Consider the following 24,111-nt stretch of genomic DNA (forward strand, 5'->3'; position numbering starts at 1 on the left):
TAGCAAAAATAATAATAATAATAATAGTAACAATAATAATAATAGTAACAATAATAGTAATAGTAACAATAATAGTAATAATAACAGTAACAATAATAATAGCAAAAATAATAATAACACTGGTCACTCTACTACCACTGCTGCTACCACGACCACCACCACAACCACCGGGAAGGTGGTAGGGACAGCCTGATAGAAGTTTAGGGTCTGCCTTGGGGCGGCGAGTTCGCCTAATGTTCGGTAGAATCTGACATAGAGATCATTTCTCTTGAACATAATTCTATTCATTCCTGCTGTTCCTGATCTCGCCGTTGCCTGACTTCGCTGCCGCCTGTTTGTTTAGCCAATCTTGGTGTTGATCTCTCAGAGATCTAGTCATCCTGTGAATCAGGTAGAAAATCTTGTTGCCTGGCCTCAACTGGCCTCCTCGTTCGCTTGCGGACACGTCTGCCTCTGCCAAATGCTGGCGGCGCCGCTGGCGCTGGCGGGACTCGTCCCGGAGAGGTCTCAGGCGGAGGACTGAGACGCGAGTGGCCTTTCAGGCGTCCAGACCTAGGGGTAGATGTGCTAACCAAAGCGAATCCACCTCTTCCTGCCTAGTGTATTCTACAGGAGTCGAAATCTTTCGATGTTCCTGTAATGCCTGTAGCACAAGTTGCTCTTGTAATGCCTCCTGATATCGCTGTTCCTCCTTTTCTGCATGTTGTTACCGCTGTTTCTGACGCTCGCCGATCTCGGTAGCGATCAATGCCCTTCCTGTTTTACCGTGTGCATGCCTCTTTTTCCAGGTCCTCCTGGGAGGAGGGTCAAGCGTGCCACCTGGTAGGTTCTGTAAATCACGGCGTCGTTCACCCGAGTGATTCATCGCTGTTCAACTCCTGCATGTATCCTGTCTTGTTGCCGATCAAATCGCAATTTTCCATCGCTGTCAAGTGTCTCTCGAATCTCTTCAATCCTCCGCCTCTTTAGCATCGATTCCGTGAATTCTGGCATTTGAATATCGATGTTCTGGAAGGTCGGAAGTCGGGTATTTGAGGTGATATTTGGCCCGTTTAGCCACCACCGCGGGTGAAGTAACGTTCGCGGAATGGGCTCGCGGGTCAGGTAGGCACGTCCGAGATAGTGCCTGCAGGGTAGGAGGACCTGGTGGAGTAGCGAACAGTGACAAACGCCTAGTTCAGCGTTCTCAGAGGTCATAATCAACACGTGGATTTCGGTCAGGGTCTTGCGCAGTTCCTGCTAGGCGTAGCGCTTACTCAACGCCCGAATGCGACGCTATGCCCCAGCCTGAATTCGTCAAGTCGGTAAGGCTTTTCGTTGTCACTCTGGGGGTCATTGCCTTGCCATACTCTCCGAGTCTTGTCCAGTATTGTGATAAATTGATAGAATGGTGGAAGGCTGGGAGGCAGCCAAATCACAGAAGGGAACATGAAACCGGAGTAAGAAGCTAATGATGAGTGATTTCGAGAGTTGAGACCACTTGAATGACGTCATCCACGAGCTGACCCTCTTCTCAAACGCTTTCCTCTAGTTCTACAAAGTGTGAGTCACTCCTACATGGCAAGACAATCCGTAGGCGGCCACTACGCCGTATTTGACGGTCCCTTTGGCGGTGAGCAAAACACCAATCAGAGGTGCAAGGTCAGTGGACGAATAAAACATGCAGAAAACGCGTGAGGCGTGCCCGAGGAACGACGGCTGTTGCGTTGCTGCCTGTCCACCCCAGCCACCCACTTACATCGCCCTAGATAGCTGTCTCACCGAGCCAAGGAGTCCCCCTGTGACCGGCATTCGGGGATGGGGTGGTGGTGCGTGGCGGGCTTCTATTTGCAAGGCGGACAGGTCGAGTTACACAGAGTATGCTGGGCGCTGGCGAGGCAGATTTGACATCAACATGTTTTTGCCCGGTAAGACAACGGATAAATAGCACAGCACATTCAACTACAGCCCCGGTGTTTTGTTTCCCTCTCTGTCCTCGACAGCCTTCTCTCTTTCTTCGACAAGACTCATACTTATTTGGCCCTCTGCCAACAACGTCTGCAATCCCCTCCGACGCTCGAGCTATTTCGTCTTTTCTCCCACTTTCCGCCATGTGTATTCGTTCGGAGGATGTCGTCCGATGGATATACTGGGCTGTCCGCTTTATCATGTTCTTGTTCACTGTCGCCATCGCCAACTTCGAAATCTTCGTCATCGTCTCCGCAGTTGATTGGCTCCGCGACTTCGACAAACTCTCTGGTCATAACTCTGACTGGAATTGGACCGTGGCCATTCTCACCATCGCCGCTTTCCGCGTCGCGTTCAACGCTGGAGAGAGCTTCATCAGCTTTCAGGACTGGAACAAGATGAGAAAAGCATACTCGCCCACACCTATGAATTACATAGGTCTCTGTTTCATTGCGGTTGTGGATCTCATCCCCTCCGCCATATACTGGGTCCACGTGCGCCCGCGTAACTGGGCGGACGTGCTGCGCCAGGCGGGACACGCCGACCACGCCGACAACTTTGACAAGTTCGTCAGCTTTCAAGAGGCCGTCATCATTTTCATGTCCATCATTGCCGGAATAGCCGCGATCAATCTCCTGGTCTTCCTTGTCGTGTTGGTTGTGACCTGGCGCTTAGAGCGGATTGATCGCCCATCGAGTCGAAGTCAAAATTGAGGAACCGAGACATGGAGCGTGGCCGACGCGTGGAAAAGAAGGGCATCTCCACCGACACGCCATGGTATGTTCGTTGATGATCATTCCTTCGGGGACCTCGTTAACACGGTCCAGGTGCGGATGACAGGAATACCGGTGTCTGGCAAAGGAATCGGAGGTCTGGAATTCAAGTGTGCAACGTGACAGACATGGCGAAGAGGATAACGGGCGGGATGGTAGGACGGGGATGTTTCGACGAGGCTTTCTTCAGAGCCTTGATGTCTCTTTAAGTGGGATAACTTGATCGCCTGCGGATTTGGATTTGTTGTGTGCGGCGGTGGAAACTATTCGGCTAACCTACCCGAGAGGGTTAGGGCAACAGTCTTTTCTCTCAATAGCGTAGCGAAACAGAAGGAATGGACATTCGTTTTACATACAAGGTACTCTCGTAAGCAACTGAATCGTGAGAACGCGGAACGCCACGTGGGCGGGAAGCTCACGGCTGCTAGTAATCTACGGGTGCAAATTCTTGGTGAGGCTGGGAGGGTGCGCGGTCGCCTTGCGCATAAAATCAAATCCTTGGGGCTGGTTGGACCCGTGACACGCTAGACACGGTTGGTATTTATCTACAAAACCTGGCTGAGGATCCCGCTTGGGTCTTTTGGAATTTCAGTGCGCTCCTCATCTATCAAAATTGCAGCACGAAGAACTATCTGAAAAGGTTGAGGTCCTGTTGTGTGAACAATATCTCAAGTGGCACGTGATGAACATGCCAAGAGACTAGGTCCGTGATAATCTCACACACACACACACACACACACACATTTTGGCCAATCCTCTCCTCGTCGCACACAATGCTGGCAATTCCACTCTCACTTTTCCAATGCCACAGTGCAAACGGCCAGGCCGAGATCTTTCCCCTCCCCACAACCTAACCTCTCCTAAGAGCGGACACTCCAGCACGTACCAACAATAACTCTGACGGCATTTTCCACATGTTGAGGCCACAACTTCACCCTGGCGCCACGCCACGAACTCTCACACTTTCACAGGGCTCGACATGAATGGCCTTCCAAACCAGATAGGGGATAGGGCGGCGCAACCAGCTTGGCACACGCGCCGCCAACTATCCATGTTTCTTCGAGACCTAACCCTCGGTATGCTCCGCGCATCCGTCGAGGTGCGGGTTTGTTTGCATCAGGAGTTCACGGACTGGGGGCCGGCAAGGACCTATGCCAATAGGCTGGCTGCGCCAATTTCATTCGGCCCCCCCTCACCTTCTCTCTTTCTTCTCCTGTAGGCGTCTTGCTTGCAAAGCACCGACGCCACTACTGGCTGCGGGCAGCTGTTGGGTAGTGGTCGCAGTAGTGTTGATCGAGCACTTTCGAGTCTCGGCCCAGGCGGAACCCTCCGAGCCGCACATCACATTGTCTTCAATTGTGTCAGCGGAAAGCAGAATCACACAGCATATCGCTCCTTTCTGTCCTGCTGTCTTGCATGCATGCGCATTCCGACTCTTGTCGGCTGCGCTCTGCGGCGGATGTGATAGGTTTCCGTCATGAAAGACCTGTACCACAGGGTGGACAGATCTGGCACGGAGGGTTCTCAAACGTTTCGTGTAGGAACTACTTGGAATCCGATCCACTAAGGGAACCTTGCAGTTGGTGTTTCTTGTTGGGCAGATAGTAATGGTGGCTGGCCCGAAGACACCGGGGCACATGGCTAGGGGGTCCTCTCTCCTCCTTTTCTCCCGCAGTTGATCCATCTACCCGGTCAGTAATCCTGGAAGACAGTCAATTCATCTATCCCCCCGGTGTGGTCTTGGAATGCCATCGATCTATTATCCTCTCAGTGGTCTTAGACGCAATCGACTCATCTATCCATACACTCAACAGACGCTCCGAGCCGGCCTGAACTTCCAAAGAATGCCGGACAGTCGGGGAGATTCGTGGCTGCGTAGAAAGGGGTACTCGCTCCTGAGAGTATCGAAGCAAAGAGGCTGGATGCTTTGAGACCATCGTCAAGGCCTCTCGACGACATGAGAATGATTTCGGAATATTCGAGATTCGATATGTATCGAGCCGATAACCTTGTACGTGGTCGCGAGATTCGCTGGAGCGTCATGCAGGATCGAATCGGACACGAAATAAACATGGGAAAGCTCGGATTTGTCATTCGTGAGAGAATCCTCTAGTTTCTCCGTAGTCCTTTGATGGTTGTCTCGCACCACGCTCTCCGAATCGCCCACTGGATCTGTCGCGTCCATGATGAACGAGTCGATCGAGAGAGGCGCATCGTCCCCAATGTCGTTCTTTATAGCGGGAGGCTGAGATTCCGTAGCTGCAGTCGTGTGGGCTGTAATGTCTTTGCTGAGCATGTGATGAGGGATGTGAGAGGTCGGAAAGGGAAGAAGCAAAGAAGACAACTCGAGTGTGAGTGGCAGCTTTATACCCCCGAGTCCAGAGCGCTGACTATGCCCACAAGGCTCGTGATGGAGCAGGATGGAACTCAGCCTCTCAAGGACTTTTGTAATCCATCTTCATTACCACCCTGCCACCGCGTCGCGCGTTCGCGGCAACGAGTGAGTGCGCGTCATATGCTACTATTCGGGCAGTTCGAGAAACAACGCCTGCAAGGGACGCCGAGGTTGGCTGCGGAATTCCAAAAACAGGTGGTTGCCTCGCTCCTTTCCAGCAAAAGACCACGGTCATGTAGGTCTGCCTCTCCCGAAAGCTTGTCAAAGCGCCACAGACTCATTTCTGACCTCACCGAGATTTCTGATTGGGTGGAATGCAGATGCAAGGCTCGGAGCTCCTGGGTACGAGTCATACTCTTCCTCTCCTGCAGCGATCTGTTTCTGGCGGGGTTCAGCGGTTCAGAGGGACACTCTGAGTGCTCTGTGCTTATAAGGACGAGCAAAACTCACGAATTAGATATCGGGAGCCTGTTAGCAAATGGTGTTGAGATACAACAATTCCCCGACGGGCAACAACATGCCAGGTCTAGAATCCGTCTGCCGGAGGATCCGCACAAGTGGCAGATCGAGGAAGACGAACAGGCGATGCAGACCGGGAAGAGGATGGGCGAATAGTGCCTCCAGACGTTCCCCAGTGCGTCTTCCGCCCATTTTCTTCCCTGCTTCCGAAGGACACATGTGGCTGACCTGATGCAAAACGCAAGAATTTACAGATGAAAACATTAATCATCAGGGGCCGAGCCTCATGGCTTGCCTGAATTGCCTTACCCAGCGGCCTGGATGCGGACCGACGATGCCCTTGCGGGTTCCCATGGGCCTGTGGCAAATTCGAAGGGCAATGGGTGAGATTCTGTAACTTTCTCTTCGCGCGAGGGATAGAAATGACATGCAGGGAGGGGAACGCCGGCGATATCATCATCTACAAAACGCTTCCGAACACGGCATCCATTCTCGTGGGACTGGCCTTGGCGGCTGCAAACGGATTTCCACCCTTAAATCCACCCCTAAACGGTTCAACTTTAGACCGACCGGGCGCTTTAAGCCCGAGATTTTACCGTGGCAGTCAGTTGCACGCAGTGCAGCGTAGGCACCACTTGAGCCAGACGCATAAGGTTGGACATAAAAGGCGGGGTTTCATGGCTTCACACACAGGGATTCTGATATCATAGTTATTCGTCGTCGCAAAAAATAAAGTTGGTTGAAATCTCAGTCAATTGCGCAGTAGGATTTAAAGGTAGGCATTCGTCATCGCAGCAAGCTAAAGGTGGTTGAAATCTCAGTAAATCGCGCAGCGGCTTTGAATGAAACCGAGACTGTCAAGTTGAGAACCTCGAGAACCTTGTCTGCCCGATCCTTCAGTGAGATCGCGACGGGTTGTGCAGCGCCACGAAATGACGGCGGCCGGGATCACCAGTGCGTCGAGATTGGTGATTCATTGGATGAGAGAGAACGGTTCTCAAACAAAGACTTGGAAGCTTCCATTTTTAGACCAGTCGGATGAGCCGTTGGGCGCCGCCCGCTCGGGGTATAAAGCAGCGTCAAGAAGAAGTTCCCCAAATGAGTTCGATGCTGGAGCCAATAGGAGACGCGCAATTTCGCGCCGGCCGCGTGCACCGCACAATTAGTGGTTACATCAACCGCCGCACAAGACTCAATTCACCCATGGGCATGAAGGTACATGGGGTAAAAGTACCATCTGCTTTTCACCTCACCGTTCTTCATCCTCTCGTCAGATCCATCACCCAAGCAGTCCAGACAAATCAGAGCAGCATCGTATACGACCCCGAACAACAAGAAACACGACTACAGCCTCGCTGCCTCAGCTGTAATAGACGTCATGTGGATTTTAATTCACGTTGGCCGCAAGCCCAAGATGTCTTCCACCGCACCGGAAGCCTACTACTTCGCCATGATAGCGGCATACCCATACCTATCACAGATATTGACCGACATCACACGGAAATCCTTTCCCTCTTCCTTTATCAATGGAGGACCGGCTCCGGACTGGAAATTTCCGACGAGCTATGAGCTCTGGGACATACTTTACCACTGCTCCCAGTCAATGCTCGAAGAAGTGACAAACAGAGTCCGGTCAGGTACGTTATCTTTGTAACCGCCCTGCCGCAGGTCGGCATGCCTCGATAGATGTCGTTCTGAGTTTCTGACGGGCTTCGCGCTCTCTCCCACAGTCTCCAGTGCGTACAACGCCGAGCGGGAAAACACAGCCCCAGAGATATCGCAACAGGTCCATGAGGCCCAGAATGCCCACAGCACATCCAAGGACTTCCCGTCCGCGGAGATCTCGTATGTTGCCCCCAAATCAGTCGTCAACTCGTCCTCTCTACCTCCTCCCTCGACGCCCCAGAGGGTGTCCACGAGCCGACTAGTCCCAGCCCAGCCGACGGGGTCCACGAGGCGACCGCTGACACGAGACATTCAACGGAGCCGCCCAAATGACAATTTGCGGGGACTCACCGCCAGCAGCACCAGCCGCGTGGGGAAGAAGTCACGGCCAACAGGGAGAGAAAGAGCAAAAGCAACAAACCAGCGCATCTCAGGCGTGCAGAGAATGTTGAGTGAGACGGTCGAGGAGTCGTCTGCCACTGCGGCAAGCCCCGCTTCCACTGTCCTGGATGACACGTTCTGTTACAACACCCCATCCTCCTCGCCTAGCTGCCCCACAGAAGGCGAGACTACCCCTGCCAGCAGTGCCAGCACGCTTGCTTCCAGCATGTCCTCCGACCAGTTGGACGATTCTATAGCCTCGAAAGACACAACCCCTCCAGGCAGTGCCAGCACGCTTGCATCCAGCATGTCCTCTGACCAGTTCAAACAGTCTATAGCCTCGACGCAAAAGTCCTTTACGCTACTGACGCTGTCCCCGACCCGAAAGACGTCGACGACGACAATGACCAAAACGAATACGCCAACGAGTAGGAGGAAGCAGCAGCAATCAACAGTGTTTAAGGGGGGCTCCATCGGGGGCCGTGTGAAAAAGAGGGTGCTGCCAGAGAAAGTGAGAGCACAACAAGCACACCACAGCATGCCACTCGTCAGACAGCCAAAAATCGAGACATCAGAAAAGGATAGCAGTCCGAGCGTCTCCCCTTCGATCGACACACTTCCTCCCAGCGGCGCCAGCGGCACGCTCCTCCCCATCGAGGAACTCAACCACAACCTTTCTCCACCACTGTCGCCAGTGGGGCCGCCCTCGTTCGATGCTACGTTCGAACCGCCGTTCCGCACACCCACGGATGCTGCCCCCGAAAACCCAGAGCGGGCAAGCACGGGAAGGAGGAGCATCGGCAGCGTGGGCCGCATAACTAAAAACGCAATCAGACATGTGCGTGGAGATCCATCGAAGCGGAACATCAATGAGACGGCAGGACTGTCCAGAAAGCTGCTGGAGCAGGAGCGGCGGCGACACGGCTTCGGAGCGCTGGACAGGGAGCCGTCGGCGGGCGCAGGACGGGATAGTGGTACGCGGCCAGGTCGGCACAGCCTGCTGACCCGTCGAAATATCAAGGCAGAAGTGCGAAAGACGGCAGAATCGAAACCGCCGTGGCTATCAGATTACCCATTGCGTCGCATCGCCACGATCCGCTGAGACGATGCTACCGCCCGAACGTGGATAAATGTATTATATCTATCTAAATATCCTGTACAATATCGGTCAGCCTATCGATTAGACGCATTATAAAAAGCTCTCGGGGGGAGGGCGTTTGAAATCCTATCACCATTCCCGTACTCCACGCTAATCCAGATATCGAGAAAGAGAAAGGGGTAGCTATAGAATGCTCCTACACCCAGGTCCAACGTGGAAGGGTCCGGCGGGCCCTTCTTCATTGTCGGTAGGTGCGGGTGCACGGTCACGTGCGGGAGCAGGAACTTGGTGCCGATCACGACGAAGACGGCGAGGTTGTGCTTGTCGCTGTAGCGAAAAGAAGGGGGGGGGGGGGGGGGCGGGGGGCACACAGTTAGCCATATTCCTTGTAGGTTTCCGATCACATGTCTACCTCTCGCTCATAGGAGGAAGTGAAAGAAGGGGGGGGAGAGATGAGAAAGAAACACTAGACTTACGTGTTTTCCTTGTGGATCCAAAGCCCAAAGGCCTCACGAAAGTACGCTAGCTCGGCCTGCTTCTTCGCCTCGGCCACGGCTTGCCGCCACCCCTTTGCCGTATTCTTGCTCGCCGGCCAGAACAGAGCCATGAAGTAGACGGAAGAGCGCGCCACCTGGCCCCGCAGACGGCGCGAGGCCATCTGGAGGTAGGTACCGAGTCGCTACCGCGGGAGCACGGCACAGCCCGCACTGTTGAAGCCCCCGACTTATCTGGATGGGGAACTTTCGCAGCCCCGAATGCACAAGGGGACGAGGAAGACAGTCGCGCACAGCACGGCGAGGCTGCACGGGTGTGAGATGATACGTTGCCCGAGCGGCGATTTGAGCACCTGTTCGAACAAGGACCAGTTGATTCCTTTGTCCTCGAACGGCTGCCGCCAGAGGGGGTCGTCATCGTGGTAGCGACGATCCAAATGCTTTGTTTTGAAATGGCTCAAGTCTCGATGGGGCGGGTGTCCAATTCCTCGGCTTCTGCTGGATTCGCGAGCTTCTTCACGCGCTGTGGCTTGGGCCAGGACTTCCACAGCACCGAGGTGGACAGCATGCTCGGCGTGCAGGAGCTGCGACTCGCTAACACAAGCAAAATGCAGCGTACCTCACTGCTCTTTCTAGGCTCCAGCTGAGGATATAAGGAGTAGACCTATATCTCGTCTGAACCCGTAAACTGCATGAGGTCCGGCTCTCCCGTGCCCTGGTCGACGATGCTGAGGGGCCGGTCGAGAGCAAGCATCGCAAGCGTCCTGTGGAAAGTCATGTTTGCGGACTAAGACACCGGATGTGGTTCTTGGTTCTAGGAGTGCAAAGCGAACTAGTGACGGTTTAGTTCACTCATTCTAATGGAAGCTAGGACACCTCGGGGCAGAAGGGGGGTGTTAGAAACGGCCTTCATATAACCTAGAGCGCGGGGCGCCCAGAGGTAGGTCTACCGGGATAGCAGCGTAACTACGCGAGGCTAGGTTACGTACCGTACGTAATTACCTAAAAAGGAAGTATTCGATATATTAATATATTAGTATACTACTATATCGATATATTAATATACTATTCCTAGTTACCTATTCGAGTTATACCTTATAAGTATATAGCTACGCTTATTACCCTTTTATAGTTATACTCTCTCGTAGCTAACTTATAATATCTACTTTACTATACTATTCTAAAGTTACTCGACTACTTATACCTTACGTACTCTCGACCTAGCTTATGTAATAAAGGAACTGTAACTAAGGAAGCCTAACCCCATTAGGCTATATAGGAAGCAGCTCTGATAGGGGGGCTTACTTTGACGGGTTAGTTATCTTCCTCATCTGGGAAGACGCTGAAACGGAAAACCGCGCGAGGGCTTTGAAGCCATGCAGCCTCTTGGGGGCGACCCACTCGCCGTCGTCGGCTCCATCATCGTTGATCACTTCCTCAGGGTCTTGGAGCAGCGGGTCTTCTGGAGGTACGAGACTTGGCCGTCTGCGGGTTGGGTCCACATGGCATAGCGCTTCGAGTGCACCACTGCTTTGGGCGTCACGTCGACGTACACAGGATGTTGGAGGGAGAACACGAGCACCTGGAAAATGTGTTTGCCCTCGGCGCGGCCCTTTGCCACGGCGGCGCAGATGGCGGACGCGAAGCTCGATCGGGACAGCAAGTCGCTTGTGAGCCACACGAGGAATGACCCCATCCAGGACCAAGAGCTGGACGGAGCGCTTCCACGGGACCTTTCGTCGTCGTGGAAGTCGACGAGGAAGGCCGACATGAGCTCGGTGGACTGGTCAGCACGCCTTGCTCCGAGGATGCCGTACGTGAAGCTGGCGGCCTTGCTCATGCACTCTCCCACTATGTCTGACCACCCAGTTTCCTCGGCGTTGGCGAGCTTGACGTAGTCGCGGGAACAGGAGGCCATGCACATCAGGGCCCAGCACACCTGTCGGAATAAGTTTTGCATTGGGTCGGACCAATCGCGCGCCTGGGTGAAGGCGCTGGCGTACACCTGGCCCATCAAAGCGTATGCGTGGGCCATGTACGCCACCAGTCCCTCCACGGCATTCGTCAGATTGGGTCCAAGTTGCACCGCCATGAAACTAGCATTCAGCCCGCTTTACTGACTTTCGATCGCTTCCTCACCGTCAGTGGGCGGCTGCGCTGGCAGTGCATTGGATATGATGCAGGGATCTGTGGGTGCGGTATCGAGCTTCAGCGAGTACCGGTTGGCAGGGTCGAGCAACGAGTCAAGGTCCTGAGATAGCTGGTCCAGAGGAAGCAGCAGACCCCATCATAGTCGAGATTCTTCCGGTCGAGATCGTTGACGACGGTGAGCCTCAGGTTCTGGTCGCGGTAGGGTCTGAAATAGCACGGCGCGAAGTGTAGGTCCTCAGCCCCGACGGCCTCGTGCAGAATTTTTCGCGATACAGATATCCCCACAGGCATTCGCACGTAACGAAACGCGTCACGAGCGATGTACACAGTATCTATGGAGTGTCTGGGTCGAAATGGAGCAGCGGAGCCACTGTGGGATCTGGAATGTGGAGGACAAGAGCAGTGCTGTTTACTCTAGCTAACGACCTCCAGAGTAGAGAGAAACAAACAGACAATAAAAAGCGCCTTCGGACGGCGTTGGGAATCGATTGGACAGGAGGTAAAGGTGTTGGACGCGTATCCCTTTCACATTCCATCCTTGGTGCTGTCAGCAGCCCCAGCCTCCGCCTTTCGTTTCTGGTGGTCTGGAGGCTCGAAACCCCGAAAGCAGGCCAGCCCTGCCGTGCCAAAGTTTCGCAAAGCGCGGCCAAATAAGTGCAATCACTGCAGGACACTAAGGTGCTCTGTCCCTCGAATGAGCACCGAAGTGAAACCAAGTGCTACGAGTGCCAGCACATGACACCCTCACCGTTCTTTTGACCATTCTTGAGATAGGAGGACCAGATTGGCCTGCGGGGAATGGAAGCTCACGACCAGGGCTGATCCCTGCGGCTGCGGGACGATGGCGAAGATGTGAACGGGCACCCCAGACCAGTGTAAGTTGAATAACTTGATTGATTGGGCAAGGAAATCTAGCGCACCTACGGATTTGTCATGTGCCGCGGTGGAAATTATTCGGCTGACCTTCCTGACTAGGGCTAGGACAACGTCCAGTGTCGTTGATGCGGGGCTCCGTATTATGGCCCACCAGCCCTGTAGGATGCGGGGTAGTGGCATAGTGTGGGGAGATGACGCACTAAGCCGAAAGGGGAAAACCTGTCCCACTTTGCAGCCGCAGTCAGTATACCCATGACCCAATCAGGTGGGCAAAACTCGGCCATTGTCCATTCATCTCGACCGCCCCCATCCTGCTCAACCACCCTTAGCCTCTCCGGGCATCCCGACCAACCCCGACCCAGCCTAATCCGGCAATCCTTCACCGCTTCGTTTCAAACTGCCAGCTGGACATGACATATGCATTGCGCGTCGCATGGCGAGAAGAAGCACGCGAGATGGGAGTGCTCCTCGCGAGTCAACCACTGTCCTGAATGACGGGAGAGGCATTTCTTACCCCTCCTGCACGGTATGCATGCCAAGACGGCTTACTGGCTCACAACTCACCCAATCAGAGACGCGACGGCTTCGCCCGGGCGTAGTCCCTGAACGTAACGCGATCGATAAGACCATTGACCGAGGACATCCCTTGGCTGGTGGACATGGCAGGCAGGGTTCCATCGTTGATCCTATCGGGAAAAGCTACTTTTAAGGGTTGAGGCCCATCCTTGCCGATCCAGGCAGCCAACAGGATTTTCTGGAAATGATGCGGACCATCTTCCAAATTGAAACAGACGCCGGTACATCGCGTATGCACTGGCCAGCCACCCTGCCGCTGTTCATGGTCGGGAAAGCACCATGTCGCAATGCTCAAAGGAAAATCACACGAGGGAATGTAACAAGGTGGTCTCGGAGCTCGTAGATCCAAGTCAACCTACCTCAGCTCCCGCCTCCCCCCTCCCAAAGACAATGACGCAGCAGACGACCAAACGGGCAATGCCGCAGAACACACCCTGCAGAATGCGCAGATAACCCTTTGACAGAGACTAACACAGTGCGACGGAGGAGTCATGACAGGGGGGTTGGAGTAGGAAAGAAGGCCTCCAGTCACTGGTTTAAAGACTCCAGCCCATTACCTTCACCTCGCGAAGGCGGTCATTGTTCCCATTGCGCATCGCGTCTCTCTCAGCACAAGTGTGTCTTCTATTCAAACGCCGCCGCCTGCGGAAATGAATCCGGAGTCTAGATTGCAAGATTCGTGTAAGGCCGAGCTCAAGAATACCTTTTGACATCAGAGCTGATTTTTCCAATAGTCTCAGCATATCCTCCACACGAACCCTTCTCAAAGTCCACCCAAATGAGTTCTCCCGAGCCTGACAACCGTGTTGGACGAGCAGAGTCAGATGCGATCAAAGTGGGAATGGCGCTGCATACGCCGCCTGGAGCGCCCTGTAGGAAATGCAGAATCTCTAACTTGGAGTGCACGCCCACAGAGCAAGGCAAGAGAGGGATGGCTGCGAGGCAAGAAAGAAAATAAGCAGAAGCTGCTTTATTAGGAGCCCAGGCCGGCGAACAGTTGGAACCCGACCCAGATGAGTCGGTCGCAAGCGGACGGTGGGGAGGGCCAGATGCCCAAAACGAAGAAACGAAAGCGCAGCGAAAGCGACCCTCAGACTTGTCCTGCATTGCACGACCTGCCCACAGAACCGGCATCGTGCCGTTGGCTCGCTTTGTCTAGTAACCTCTCGTGCAGCCCGGAAATGTGCAACTGCTCATTGCTGCTGCGACTACATCAAGAGATGTTTCACCTACCTGAGAAGTACGGCTGCCGCACTCGGTAGTGGACCGATCGAGGGCGCCGACGCCAACGCCAACGCGTACCGTCTGAGGCGGTACGACTGGACGATCTTACAGCCCACAATACCGCCGAGGCTGACGATGGAGGCGAAGGGCGGCCGCGTTCACGATGCAACCGTCAAACTGGCTTCCCCGCCCGATGTTCCTGAGAAGGGCTTCATCGACCCCAAGATCTGAGCCGTGCAAGGGGGCACCTGGTATAAAAAGCGACAGCCTAGCAGACGAGAAGCGCGAGCCCGACCAAGGTGTTGTCTGGGGACTGCAATGGTTTTCCTGAGCCGTTCGATCAGGCTTGATAATATGACAGCTTGAAATTTTGGTTATAAGATTGATCACTGGCGCTGGTCGCTTTCTGTCCTTGTATCTTTCATCGATTTCTTTTTCTTTAGCAATCTCCGTTATCTTCTCCACTTGTCCTTCCCTAACGTCTATTTCTTGAAAAATCCTCGTCTTGTTCTCCCCCTGTCTTACCTCATTTCCTTTTTCTTCAGAAATCTCAGTCTTCGGAGGAATGGGTTACAAAAGGGGGACACGATGGAGAGTGTTGCTGTTGGATCTCTCTCTTTTCTATTTTTCTTCATCCTGACCGTTACAATTGTTCTGGCGCTTGGAAACAGTGCTTTCGAATCAATCCCCTCGTCGTCTCATACAACATGCACTTTGGCGACGTCACTCGTGATCAACGTCCTTGTCCCCACTTTGCAGACAAGTCTCTCTATTCTAAAAATGTCTCTGTTTTCTTTAATTGATTCTGTGTGTTTTATCTGTGCTCTTCTTCTTTGGGATGACTGCAGCACGCACGCGTCCGACACAGGTGTATGAGTAGCCCTGGACTCGTAGGGATCCACCGGAATTCGCAATATTACTGTACTGCTTCCCTGCCTGTATCTGTATGACGGGTAGGACCCCCTTACAGCGACGCCTGCAAAGAAAAAGACTGTAGGCCAACGCGCGGACCCCATCAGACTTAATGCGGGGACCAGCCATATCACGGAGAGGGTGCCTTCTCACCAGAGCAGCCATGTTAAAGGCGGCGAGGACTGGACCATGATCAGCGATCTCGCCAAGCGCAGAAGATTACACGGGAACTGAACAATTATGCAGGGAAAAACAAAAAGGAGAGAGAGGAAGAACTGAAATGACTAGCAGCAGGCTGCGGCGATAGTACAAGCGAAGAATATTCCGAGCCCCGGGACAACCATGACGGATCTTTCGGCGATTACCAACCGCGAAGACAGATCTCGCGAGTCTATGGACACACATCATAGATCTTTGGAGCTTCGCAGCTACCCCGCCAAGTATCCCGAGCAGAGCAGCAACTCCAATGATGAGGAGGAACCGCAGCTTTTCCAGCATGAGGTGGATGTGCAGCATTTTCCTTACACTCGGGATCTTCCTCCTCTGAATTCCACAGCCGTGCAGAACGTCCGTTTGAGTTCAACTCTCCTCACAATGGTTTCTCTATGACCTCTGGATCTCAGGCGAACGATGTTCACGGCAGGAGCTCTGGTTACGATGACTACCCACCCCCTGAACCGTACTGGTTACAAAGAGGTGCAGAGGAGCTCCAGCTATCGCGGCCAGTAGCGGGATGAAGGAGCAGCAAACGAGAGCCATCAGTCTTGTACTCCACCTTATTAAGGGGTTCCGAGGACTTTCTCCAGACTCTGAGAGTGCCTGGTGAGCGACAGACTGCAGAAGAGACACCATCGTGAGCTCCGTCTTGTGAAGTAGGAAGCGGGCAGGCCAGCTCGAGTAAGCTGATTACGTAGAGACGCAACAGAGTGTAGCAGCGTGGGTAGTTTACTTTCTGTCATCACGTTCGCGGTATGGGTTTTCGTGTCTTTCGGACCACAAGACATTCAATACAACTGTGTATTGAACACGGCCTAGGAAGAGAGCAGTTTTGTATAGTTTTTTTCTCTGCCTTTCCTTTTCGTTTGGAACATGCTCAACTCATCGTGACTGCCCGTGTCTGTCGCATGTGTAGTCATACCGATATGCAAGACTCGGGTCGGAGTCCAGCTTACGTAGGGATGGGCGGGACCTCGGCGCGTGACTGACGGGTCGCGTTCGAACTACGCCCGCGCCCCGTCTCTCACGCCCGGGGAAGTGGTTCACGATCGTGGCTGCACGTCGGCCGGGCCGCTCCGTCCCTGACCGGATCTACGCTAGGCAGCGACTCGGTAAGGCGTGTGCCCTGTAGTGTGGAATGGCCAAAACGCCTGACCAGTACGTCTATCACGGCGCAATCTACAACAGAAACGTGATCGCTGTTGAGGGTGCAATAATGATATGAATTCTGAGACGAAGGAGTCTAACTAGTAGTTGCGGTGATGGCACGAAAGATAAGGTTTGTGCGCGCTTAGCCTCGTGCGGGGATGCCAGCCTTGTGCGGGGTCGCCCATTGCCTGAGGCGCGCAAGGCCGTGACAGCGTCGACGAATATTAATTGGTTCCCGAAACGTGAAGAGGCTGCAGGTTTTGCAACGTAGTATTCTTCCAGTCATAGATCTAATTATACGTCCCGGGCCCTTGGCTATCTACGTCGGAAACTGTTACGCAGGTGAACTCCAATTAACTAAATCGCGTGCGGATATGTCACTGTCTTTTTTTCACTCTTGTTACGTAGTCTACAGGGCCGCAGCAGGGCAGAGAGCTGCCTGGGGATGCGTAGCCCTCTGATAGGTACAGAGTATGGTGCGCCAAGGCGAGTTTTGTTCGAAAAGAGGTACACGTGACACTCAGTCTCACGTGATGGGAGATTCATGAGGGGAAATGCGGCACTGACATCTGATTGGCTGGTAGGAGGGTAGTGAGTTCTCAACGTCGAGGGTGACTATCGCCAGCCTCCCAGGGAACGTGAGACGCACCAAATGCTCGCAGACGATGCACTCTCTCGAGCCTGTCTCTTCTGCTTCCACCGTACCGGAAGTTGTCTCGTGACTTCGTACCGCTTTCTCCCGGAATTACTTTTCCGGCCGCCGTCTGCCTGCGGGCGGAAGCAGCACTGGATTTGCCTGGGTCTTGCTTATAGTAGGGTTATCATCCAGGCAAGGCGTTAAAGCCAGAGAAAGGCGGTGGCGCTTACCGCTGAGATGACCCGTGACGCTTATTGGTGCCAAGGACCACCTCCTGCGATACCCAATTTGTGGTGCAGTCGTTGACGGGCAAACATGGATTGAGAACTAAAAGAGAGCCGAAAGAGATGCTAGATTCGGTTCACAAGCGTGTGGAAAGGCCGTGCCGCTGAACGGGTGAGCGGAGTTGGCGTCCATGGACGTGTCCAAGGCGAACGTGGGGGAGAGCCATCGGGTCAAGACGTTTACCCGCATTTTGTGCATGCTGCCCTTGAATGTGGACGAGGACGGGGAGCAGGCGCGAGACACCATCTTGGGTATCCTGAGAGGGTGAGGAGCAATTCGAAGGTGTTGTTTCGCTTGACGTGGTCGCCTGGCTTGTAATCTCGACATCTTCTCGGTCATCTTCCTCTCGGATACCTTCGTCCTTCAAGCCGCCATCCAGCGCGCAATTTCGAGGTTGTCCTCTAGCTCGTCCTTTGCCAGAGGATGCCCTTCTTTCGGCAATAGCCATCTTTTGAAGCTCTTTTAAAGACATTGCATCAGTTTTACAATTTCCGTCAAGGTGAATTTTTGCTGAACATCGCGAATCTAGGGCTCCAGAAAGTCGTATTGGCCGCCTTGTCGAACGAGAAGCTCCTGATATCGAACACTGGAAGTTTTTGAATAGGAGCGACGGGCGCTTGCCGTTGTCGATGCTGGGGTGGGCTCTACATATGTGAGTCCTGTCAGAAGTGTCAAATCATGACGATGGCAAGCGCCCTCAAGATGACGATCGACAATCATTCTGAATCTTTTCCAGCTCCAAGACACGCCAAAAGATACACCGAAGAGTAATGAAGTACGCTGTAGGGTGGCCAAAAGGGCGCGAGACCAATAAAGTCAACCCGAATACCGTTACGGGGCAAGGGAGCCAGGCGGAGTGACGAGGTGCACTGAACCACGGCCCGGGCCCAGCGTCTTCGAGGTGTGCGACTCAGTCGTTAGTAACGGCCGATTTGACATCAGAGTGTGACCAGGACGCGCCTGACATCAATTGCCGGCTCTGAGTTCTCTCCCGAGATGATGATCTACCATTCGCTATGAAACTACTACGAGGTGCACGCACGCAGTTGCGAGCATTGAGGGCGTTTTCAACTCCCATTAGCATGAGCGGCCGTGAGCTACTGGTAGTTTTGGTCCACCAGTGACCAGTTGGGCCACCAGCAGTGCCTCGGGAGAATCATTACACGTGCGACGGTCGGGTCCGCCCAGCCCGAGTCCTACGGTCCTATCCATGGGCCCTCCTCCCTCACTAGTCCTTGCCGAAGTACAATGGTCAGTCAAATTCGAAGGGACAACGAGGTAGTATCAGTTGTTTCCTGTGTTTGAACCAAGATATTGAGTGGAGAACATACATCGTGGAACTGACAAGGTGGTAGACAGAATAGATGACAGCAAAGTGACTGCTCCCCGCGACCGTCAGTCTCACAAGATCCACAGCTCTACCACCAACAAGGTGCTCGAGCGGCAAGTTCGGCAGCGATCGAAGGCCTCAAAAGAGGATCGAAGCGATGGGGGTGCGCTTCCTGTCCGTGTCGCGTGAGGAGGTTCCGCGTGGGGCCAACCGAGGAAGAGTAAGCTAGCGGGAAAGGCGACCCGACATCTGAAGCGCTCAGAGAGCTCGAATACGTCAGCGCGGGAGACGTAGCCTGATCTGCTTGAGAAGAGGACTTTTTGGTTGTGGAATGGCAGGGAGCACAACCACGCAGAATCACACCGGGCGACTCGTTGTAGCGGATACACTTCCAGTCTGACTCTTGGCCGTCTCCTTGGTCCAGTTTGACGTACAGGCTGGCGCGCACTAGGAACTTCTCCTGTGCGCCCCGTTGCGTGCCGTTGTTCGCGGTACATCGCTCGAATCGCAGGCGTTCGAACCCGTACTGTTTTTTCGTGGACCCTGGCTGGGGTTGAGATTTGAGGCGCTTGACCTCGACGATGGGACCCTTTTGTCGCTTGGAGGTATACTCGTTCAGCACGATCGGCCTGTTGTCCCTGTCGGATGTGGCAGACACGCCTACGCCAAACACGAGGACTCTGTGAAGAGCCCCTGTTTCCGGGCATGTCCAGAGCACAAATTCGTCACCTCCGTAGGACGGGAAGACAACCGAGCAATCGACGCTCATGAAGTTTTTGCGGTAGGCGAAGTAGCATTTCTCCGCTTCGTCGTACCTGAAGTTTTTAGTTACGGTCGCCTTGAAGGTGAAGTTGATGAGGCTCCATTGGCCGTTTATGTACGACGACAAGCAATGTGGAGACTCCTTGGGTACCAGCGCCACCTGTACACCTTTGGTTCTGTTCCGGTCTTGCTCTGTGGCAGATTCTGGGAGCGTGGGGTTGTTCGGGACAGGTCCCATGACTGAAGCGCGCATCAACGATATTCCGTCCTGGGATGGGTCGCAACCCTCCCAGGTGAGGCCGGATGGCTCTCTCGGGACCTCGAGCTGCGAGTGTCCCAATGTGGTTAGCGCAGGGGTCAGCAAAGCCAAGGATGTGAACCAACCCCGTATTGATCGTCAAAAGTCCTGCCGTTGTGAGCGATTGCCGGGCTACTCAGCTCTTGTAGCAGCGTGCCCGGTTCCTTCAGGATCACGAATCCTCCTTGGAGAGCCGAGTCTGGCACGCACTGGTACGCAGTAACATGACCTCCAGTGCCAGAGGAAGCCGGCGGCATGTTGTTGTAGATGGCATGAACACCTTCACGGGCATCAGGATCCGCGTAGCCCATGTACCGTCGATCATAGGCGCCCGGAGCCAGTCTCTGCCCCTGGCCATGCAATCCTCGTGGTTGGCATGGGCCGTTCAGGGACAAGGAGCTTGTATGGGCGGGAAGGGCGGGTGCTGCAAGTACCGCCATTGTGCTCGGTTGCCTTTCTGCCATGAAGGACGAGGCAAGATCGAACATTGGAGTTGCTGCTTAGTTCTTGATGTTGGACCGATGAGAAAAGAACTTGTTGTGCGAGCCAAAAGATTTCTCGTGTATCGTACGGGGTTGTTCTTCTACCAATTTATGTTCTTTCGCGCGCGAGCCTAGCCCTCATAGAAAGGTCCTCTCCCCGCGGGATTGCGGAAGAGAATAGGCCGCTAAGCGTTGGAGTCGAACGGGTCGCAACGCCTCTGCGCCATATGAGTCACGACAGCCTAGGCGAGAAAGTGGAGAGCAGCGACGTGGTCGCAGGTAAGAGGACGTCTGGATATGCGAGGGTGCGACGGGTGCTGGCCAGCGCACCAAGCTCCGAGGTCTGGACCGACTCAGGGGAAAAGGCCTCTCGGCAGCTCAGAATGATTGGGGAAAAGTATAGCTTGCCCGCAGAGATCGACCGATGAAGCGACACCATTACGCCGGCTTGTATAATTGAATGCGCGATGCTCGGGGTAAGATTATGCCTAGCGCCCCGAAAAGACGCAGGGTTCTAGACCGACCTATTGCACGACGAGAATTGCAAGAAGGTGGTGTAGATATTCTGCACGAGGGTGGCGTGAGTAGGGCGCGCGCACGGCCCAAGAGGGGCAGCAACGGAGGTCCGACGAGAGGTGAGATCGGGTAAATGCTTGGCGGTCACGGTGGGAACGGAACCTAGGCTTAGACTAGCGAACCCTATCAGATCGCTACGTGGTTCCACTCGAAGAAGGAGACGAGGTTTACGGAAGTCAGGGGAACCTACCAGAGATGGAGGTGGCACACCCTCAGCCAGGTGGGCTCGAATAGCACGCCGTACGCTTTCTCAGGGGGCTCGAGGTCGGCGCCGTCCGAGATGCCGTCCGAGCCGTTCCAGCGAATCCTTGCCGCTTCCCAGGCACGCTCTCGCCTGGCGTTACGGCCATAGAAAGCTTCTTCCCTCGGGTCGTCAGCGCCTGGTTTGGCATCGGCATCACGGTCCCAGAACCACGAGTCATCCTCGCGTCTCCTCCCCCCCTCTCCCCGTCGGCCAGCACCGCGACGATCAGCAGTTCCAGCCCGTAATTCTTGTGTATCAAGGCCCCGAGTATAGCTAGGTGTCGCGAGACAACACATGAATAGGTCTAGTACTGACGGCGTTAGAGATATCCTTAATCAGCTGTGCAGGGGACAACAAGTCGATTTTGATGTCCTTCAAGGCTTCAAGCCCTTTGTCCATGATGACTCTTGTGGCTTCGATCACGTACATGCCGCAGTCGTACCCATTCAGCTGCTTCACGCTCTCAGCATAAATAACCCTGAAATTTCTCTTCCGCCTGTAAACCTTCGATCAGACTCATAACCTCCTTAATGTGCCGGTCCGCGGTATTTTTTTCGACCGTGGAATCAACGAAGTAGACGATTCGGGCACACATGCCAATATAGATCAACCGCCAATGTTTATCCGTACAAACAGGTATGAAGATGTTGATCTTTCATTCACAGGGCTGTGATCGGGGTACTCGTCCTTTATATTCTACCCAGTATTTCCAGTGATCAGCAGCAACGACCCACAATCTATCGTCCGGAATGTCCTTTCGATATGCCGCAATTCCTGCATGAATCACGTCCATTTTCATCCAAACCATCCTCCCCAGGCTCCGGCCCAATCTTCAAGCATTGGAGGTCGAAAAGATCGAACACAACACCCCCATTATTCGGCTTCCACCTCGCAGCATCACAATGCTTCCGCCATGAACGAAATGAAAGTCCTGGAGAGCTTCACGAACCTTACCCATGGTGGAACATACTTTGGTCTGTTCTGCACGTTCAAGGCTGCGTAAACGCTCCAAGGCAGTAAAACACCGAAGGTTCTGCATGCTTGAGACGTCAACGGGCAGGCTCTGGATCAATTCCCATGTGGCATTAGCAACCGCAAGCGGACCATAGGAAACGACCTCTGCAGCCTCCCTTAGAGTCAGAGTCGCTTCTCTCTCGGTTATTGCCTACATGTTCGCACCAACTGAGAATGGTGCTCCAGACGAAAGGATATATAGGCTGCGGATTCACGATCGGGATAGTCCTGATTATATGTTCTCCCGCCATCTTTCTCTCGTTTCCGCGGCCCAGTCATCAGACTTGGTAGGTCGTAACAAAGGTCTCGTGAGGTTCACGAGTCTTAGGATTCTTGGGTTAAGTTGACTTAGAATCCCTTGCACCGTCACGTGATTGTAAGGATTCTTCCGCAACCACTTTCTCTTCCTGGAATTCCAGAGTTATCGGGGCTTGAGGACTTAGGTCTAGTGTCTTAAACTCTAGGCTTCTTACATTCAATCACCTTCTGTTCAGCCCAGCTAATTTTTATAACTAGCCGATTAGGTCAACCTTCACTCGCTATCAGGTTATATACTTTAGGAGGCTCCGCACTATTTAGCCACTAGATCTTCTGACGTTATATAAGACGATGGGTACTAGTAGCCATAGTAATGAAAGGATTAATTAGTAAACTGATCTTGTCAGCCCGTGGACGAGGGATCTTAATAACTACGTTTAACATCTTGAAGTAATGGTGCAGGATGGGTATGATATGTTCCGGCTGTCTTTAATAGTCGTATCATCATCGAAAGACTAATTCTATGTAGTATCTCGAGAGGGTATACGTCTAAGAGGGTCGTAGACATTCGTGTATTCTATAGAGAATCCATGGCATCGAGGTTGTCTTTCCTAAGTACGGAATTACAAAGCCTTCCTAATATTCCAGGGTAGTCTAAGGACTAAAAGACCGACTATAATTATTATAGGTAGGGAAGATTTAGACGTTCTAAGTTCGAACCTTCTTTAGCCCTTTTAAGAACTTCTTTCTGACTTCTTAATAGTAGTATAAGAGCCCCTAGTAAGGGGGACTAGATCGATAGAGAGATAATACCTAGAATAGATAGCTATAGGCCCTATATATAGAGACTTAAAGCCTTAAGGGCTTTAAGTAAAGGAGCGGCCTACTAACCGCTACTTATCCGAGGCGTAGACGCTTAGCCTACGCTTAGCCTATTTACTTATTTTACTTAGCCTATCTACCTAGGTTAGGTGCGAGTCCTAATAAGTAGTTCCGCCTCTTTTACCTCACCTCCAATATGCGGGAACTCCGCGTAGTCGAACTGATTGACCTTTTCTTGTATTGCATGCCTTACGTTGCGAATCCTTAAGACAATCTTCAATCTTAAGGGTAAACCTTTCTTGTACAGTAGTTAGAGTCCGTATCATCACCAGGGCCGTGTAAAACTGAGCTGCTGCTTCATCTAAACCTATCATCTGCATAGGGAACTAAGTAGGGCCTCGGTAAATGTTTGAATTGAACGGATGCCGCATTTAAAGAGTAGGCGCAGTAGAAGGGCCGAGTATAATGGATTAAAAGGAAGGGCTGATAGCATCGTTCATGGTGACTCCCGGGCGCTGTACTGTATTCGTAAACTAAAGAGGGCTAACGGTAGGATTCTTTCGTCTGATGATCGTCTCTTACCCTTCGACAGGTGTAAACGGATCGACCGGTATAACTACGCTCACTTGGCGCTGTGGTGTAGAGACCGTGGGCGTAATCTGACGGGAATTGAACAGTTCTAGGTTTACTTCATATAATGGAGAAGAATCCCTCGAGCCCACTGGGAACTTCCCAATACTTGTCAACAACATGACTCATTCTCTTCCTTCGAAACCATCCGTCTTTGACATAATCTGTACCATTCACGCTTACTCCAAGTCATTCCTTTCCAGTTTCTTCATCTTTGAGCACAGCAAGCGGCTCCTCCCCTCTCTACTTGTGAGAATCGTAACCTCTAGCCTTTCTGCAGTTAATATGTTACTTGCCCCACTGTAGCTCTTCGGTCCGATCATGCATGCAAACCCCGCCGCTCAGCCACGTTTGGTTATATTCCGGCTGTACAGTCACATGACTACAAACCTTGGCAACACGGCACCTCAATCCCTCGACACTTTTCCACCTTTTTTTCTCTTACACCTCTCCAGC

The 24,111-nt window shown here is 53.2% G+C and overlaps 10 protein-coding genes across 10 annotated transcripts; 4 read left to right on the top strand and 6 right to left on the bottom strand.

Moving 5' to 3' along the window:
• Positions 1 to 2,090: 2,090 nt before the first annotated feature.
• Positions 2,091 to 2,660, top strand: Z517_09210 (uncharacterized protein; the record flags this gene model as incomplete). Its single annotated transcript, XM_013425120.1, has 1 exon — positions 2,091 to 2,660. One exon carries the CDS (start codon positions 2,091 to 2,093, stop codon positions 2,658 to 2,660), a length of 570 nt encoding a protein of 189 aa, XP_013280574.1.
• A 1,999-nt stretch (positions 2,661 to 4,659) lies between these two features.
• Positions 4,660 to 5,016, bottom strand: Z517_09211 (uncharacterized protein; the record flags this gene model as incomplete). Its single annotated transcript, XM_013425121.1, has 1 exon — positions 4,660 to 5,016. The coding sequence occupies one exon, from the start codon at positions 5,014 to 5,016 to the stop codon at positions 4,660 to 4,662; it is 357 nt and encodes a 118-aa protein (XP_013280575.1).
• Positions 5,017 to 6,988: 1,972 nt separating this feature from the next.
• On the top strand, positions 6,989 to 8,722 carry Z517_09212 (uncharacterized protein; the record flags this gene model as incomplete). The annotated part of the gene is made up of 2 exons (XM_013425122.1): positions 6,989 to 7,211; positions 7,305 to 8,722. The coding sequence occupies 2 exons, from the start codon at positions 6,989 to 6,991 to the stop codon at positions 8,720 to 8,722; spliced, it is 1,641 nt and encodes a 546-aa protein (XP_013280576.1).
• A 71-nt stretch (positions 8,723 to 8,793) lies between these two features.
• On the bottom strand, positions 8,794 to 9,377 carry Z517_09213 (uncharacterized protein; the record flags this gene model as incomplete). Its single annotated transcript, XM_013425123.1, has 2 exons — positions 8,794 to 9,046; positions 9,196 to 9,377. The coding sequence occupies 2 exons, from the start codon at positions 9,375 to 9,377 to the stop codon at positions 8,794 to 8,796; spliced, it is 435 nt and encodes a 144-aa protein (XP_013280577.1).
• Positions 9,378 to 10,642: 1,265 nt separating this feature from the next.
• Z517_09214 (uncharacterized protein) lies at positions 10,643 to 11,305 on the bottom strand (the record flags this gene model as incomplete). The annotated part of the gene is made up of 1 exon (XM_013425124.1): positions 10,643 to 11,305. The coding sequence occupies one exon, from the start codon at positions 11,303 to 11,305 to the stop codon at positions 10,643 to 10,645; it is 663 nt and encodes a 220-aa protein (XP_013280578.1).
• A 2,289-nt stretch (positions 11,306 to 13,594) lies between these two features.
• On the top strand, positions 13,595 to 14,271 carry Z517_09215 (uncharacterized protein; the record flags this gene model as incomplete). The annotated part of the gene is made up of 2 exons (XM_013425125.1): positions 13,595 to 13,688; positions 13,991 to 14,271. 2 exons carry the CDS (start codon positions 13,595 to 13,597, stop codon positions 14,269 to 14,271), a joined length of 375 nt encoding a protein of 124 aa, XP_013280579.1.
• Positions 14,272 to 15,294: 1,023 nt separating this feature from the next.
• On the top strand, positions 15,295 to 15,689 carry Z517_09216 (uncharacterized protein; the record flags this gene model as incomplete). The annotated part of the gene is made up of 2 exons (XM_013425126.1): positions 15,295 to 15,519; positions 15,576 to 15,689. 2 exons carry the CDS (start codon positions 15,295 to 15,297, stop codon positions 15,687 to 15,689), a joined length of 339 nt encoding a protein of 112 aa, XP_013280580.1.
• Positions 15,690 to 17,315: 1,626 nt separating this feature from the next.
• Z517_09217 (uncharacterized protein) lies at positions 17,316 to 17,687 on the bottom strand (the record flags this gene model as incomplete). The annotated part of the gene is made up of 1 exon (XM_013425127.1): positions 17,316 to 17,687. One exon carries the CDS (start codon positions 17,685 to 17,687, stop codon positions 17,316 to 17,318), a length of 372 nt encoding a protein of 123 aa, XP_013280581.1.
• A 970-nt stretch (positions 17,688 to 18,657) lies between these two features.
• On the bottom strand, positions 18,658 to 20,069 carry Z517_09218 (uncharacterized protein; the record flags this gene model as incomplete). The annotated part of the gene is made up of 2 exons (XM_013425128.1): positions 18,658 to 19,656; positions 19,716 to 20,069. 2 exons carry the CDS (start codon positions 20,067 to 20,069, stop codon positions 18,658 to 18,660), a joined length of 1,353 nt encoding a protein of 450 aa, XP_013280582.1.
• Positions 20,070 to 20,625: 556 nt separating this feature from the next.
• On the bottom strand, positions 20,626 to 21,330 carry Z517_09219 (uncharacterized protein; the record flags this gene model as incomplete). Its single annotated transcript, XM_013425129.1, has 3 exons — positions 20,626 to 20,800; positions 20,878 to 21,067; positions 21,243 to 21,330. 3 exons carry the CDS (start codon positions 21,328 to 21,330, stop codon positions 20,626 to 20,628), a joined length of 453 nt encoding a protein of 150 aa, XP_013280583.1.
• Between the last annotated feature and the right edge of the window lie 2,781 nt (positions 21,331 to 24,111).

This window comes from Fonsecaea pedrosoi, assembly GCF_000835455.1.
Source record: "Fonsecaea pedrosoi CBS 271.37 unplaced genomic scaffold supercont1.6, whole genome shotgun sequence".
Lineage (NCBI taxonomy): Eukaryota > Fungi > Ascomycota > Eurotiomycetes > Chaetothyriales > Herpotrichiellaceae > Fonsecaea > Fonsecaea pedrosoi.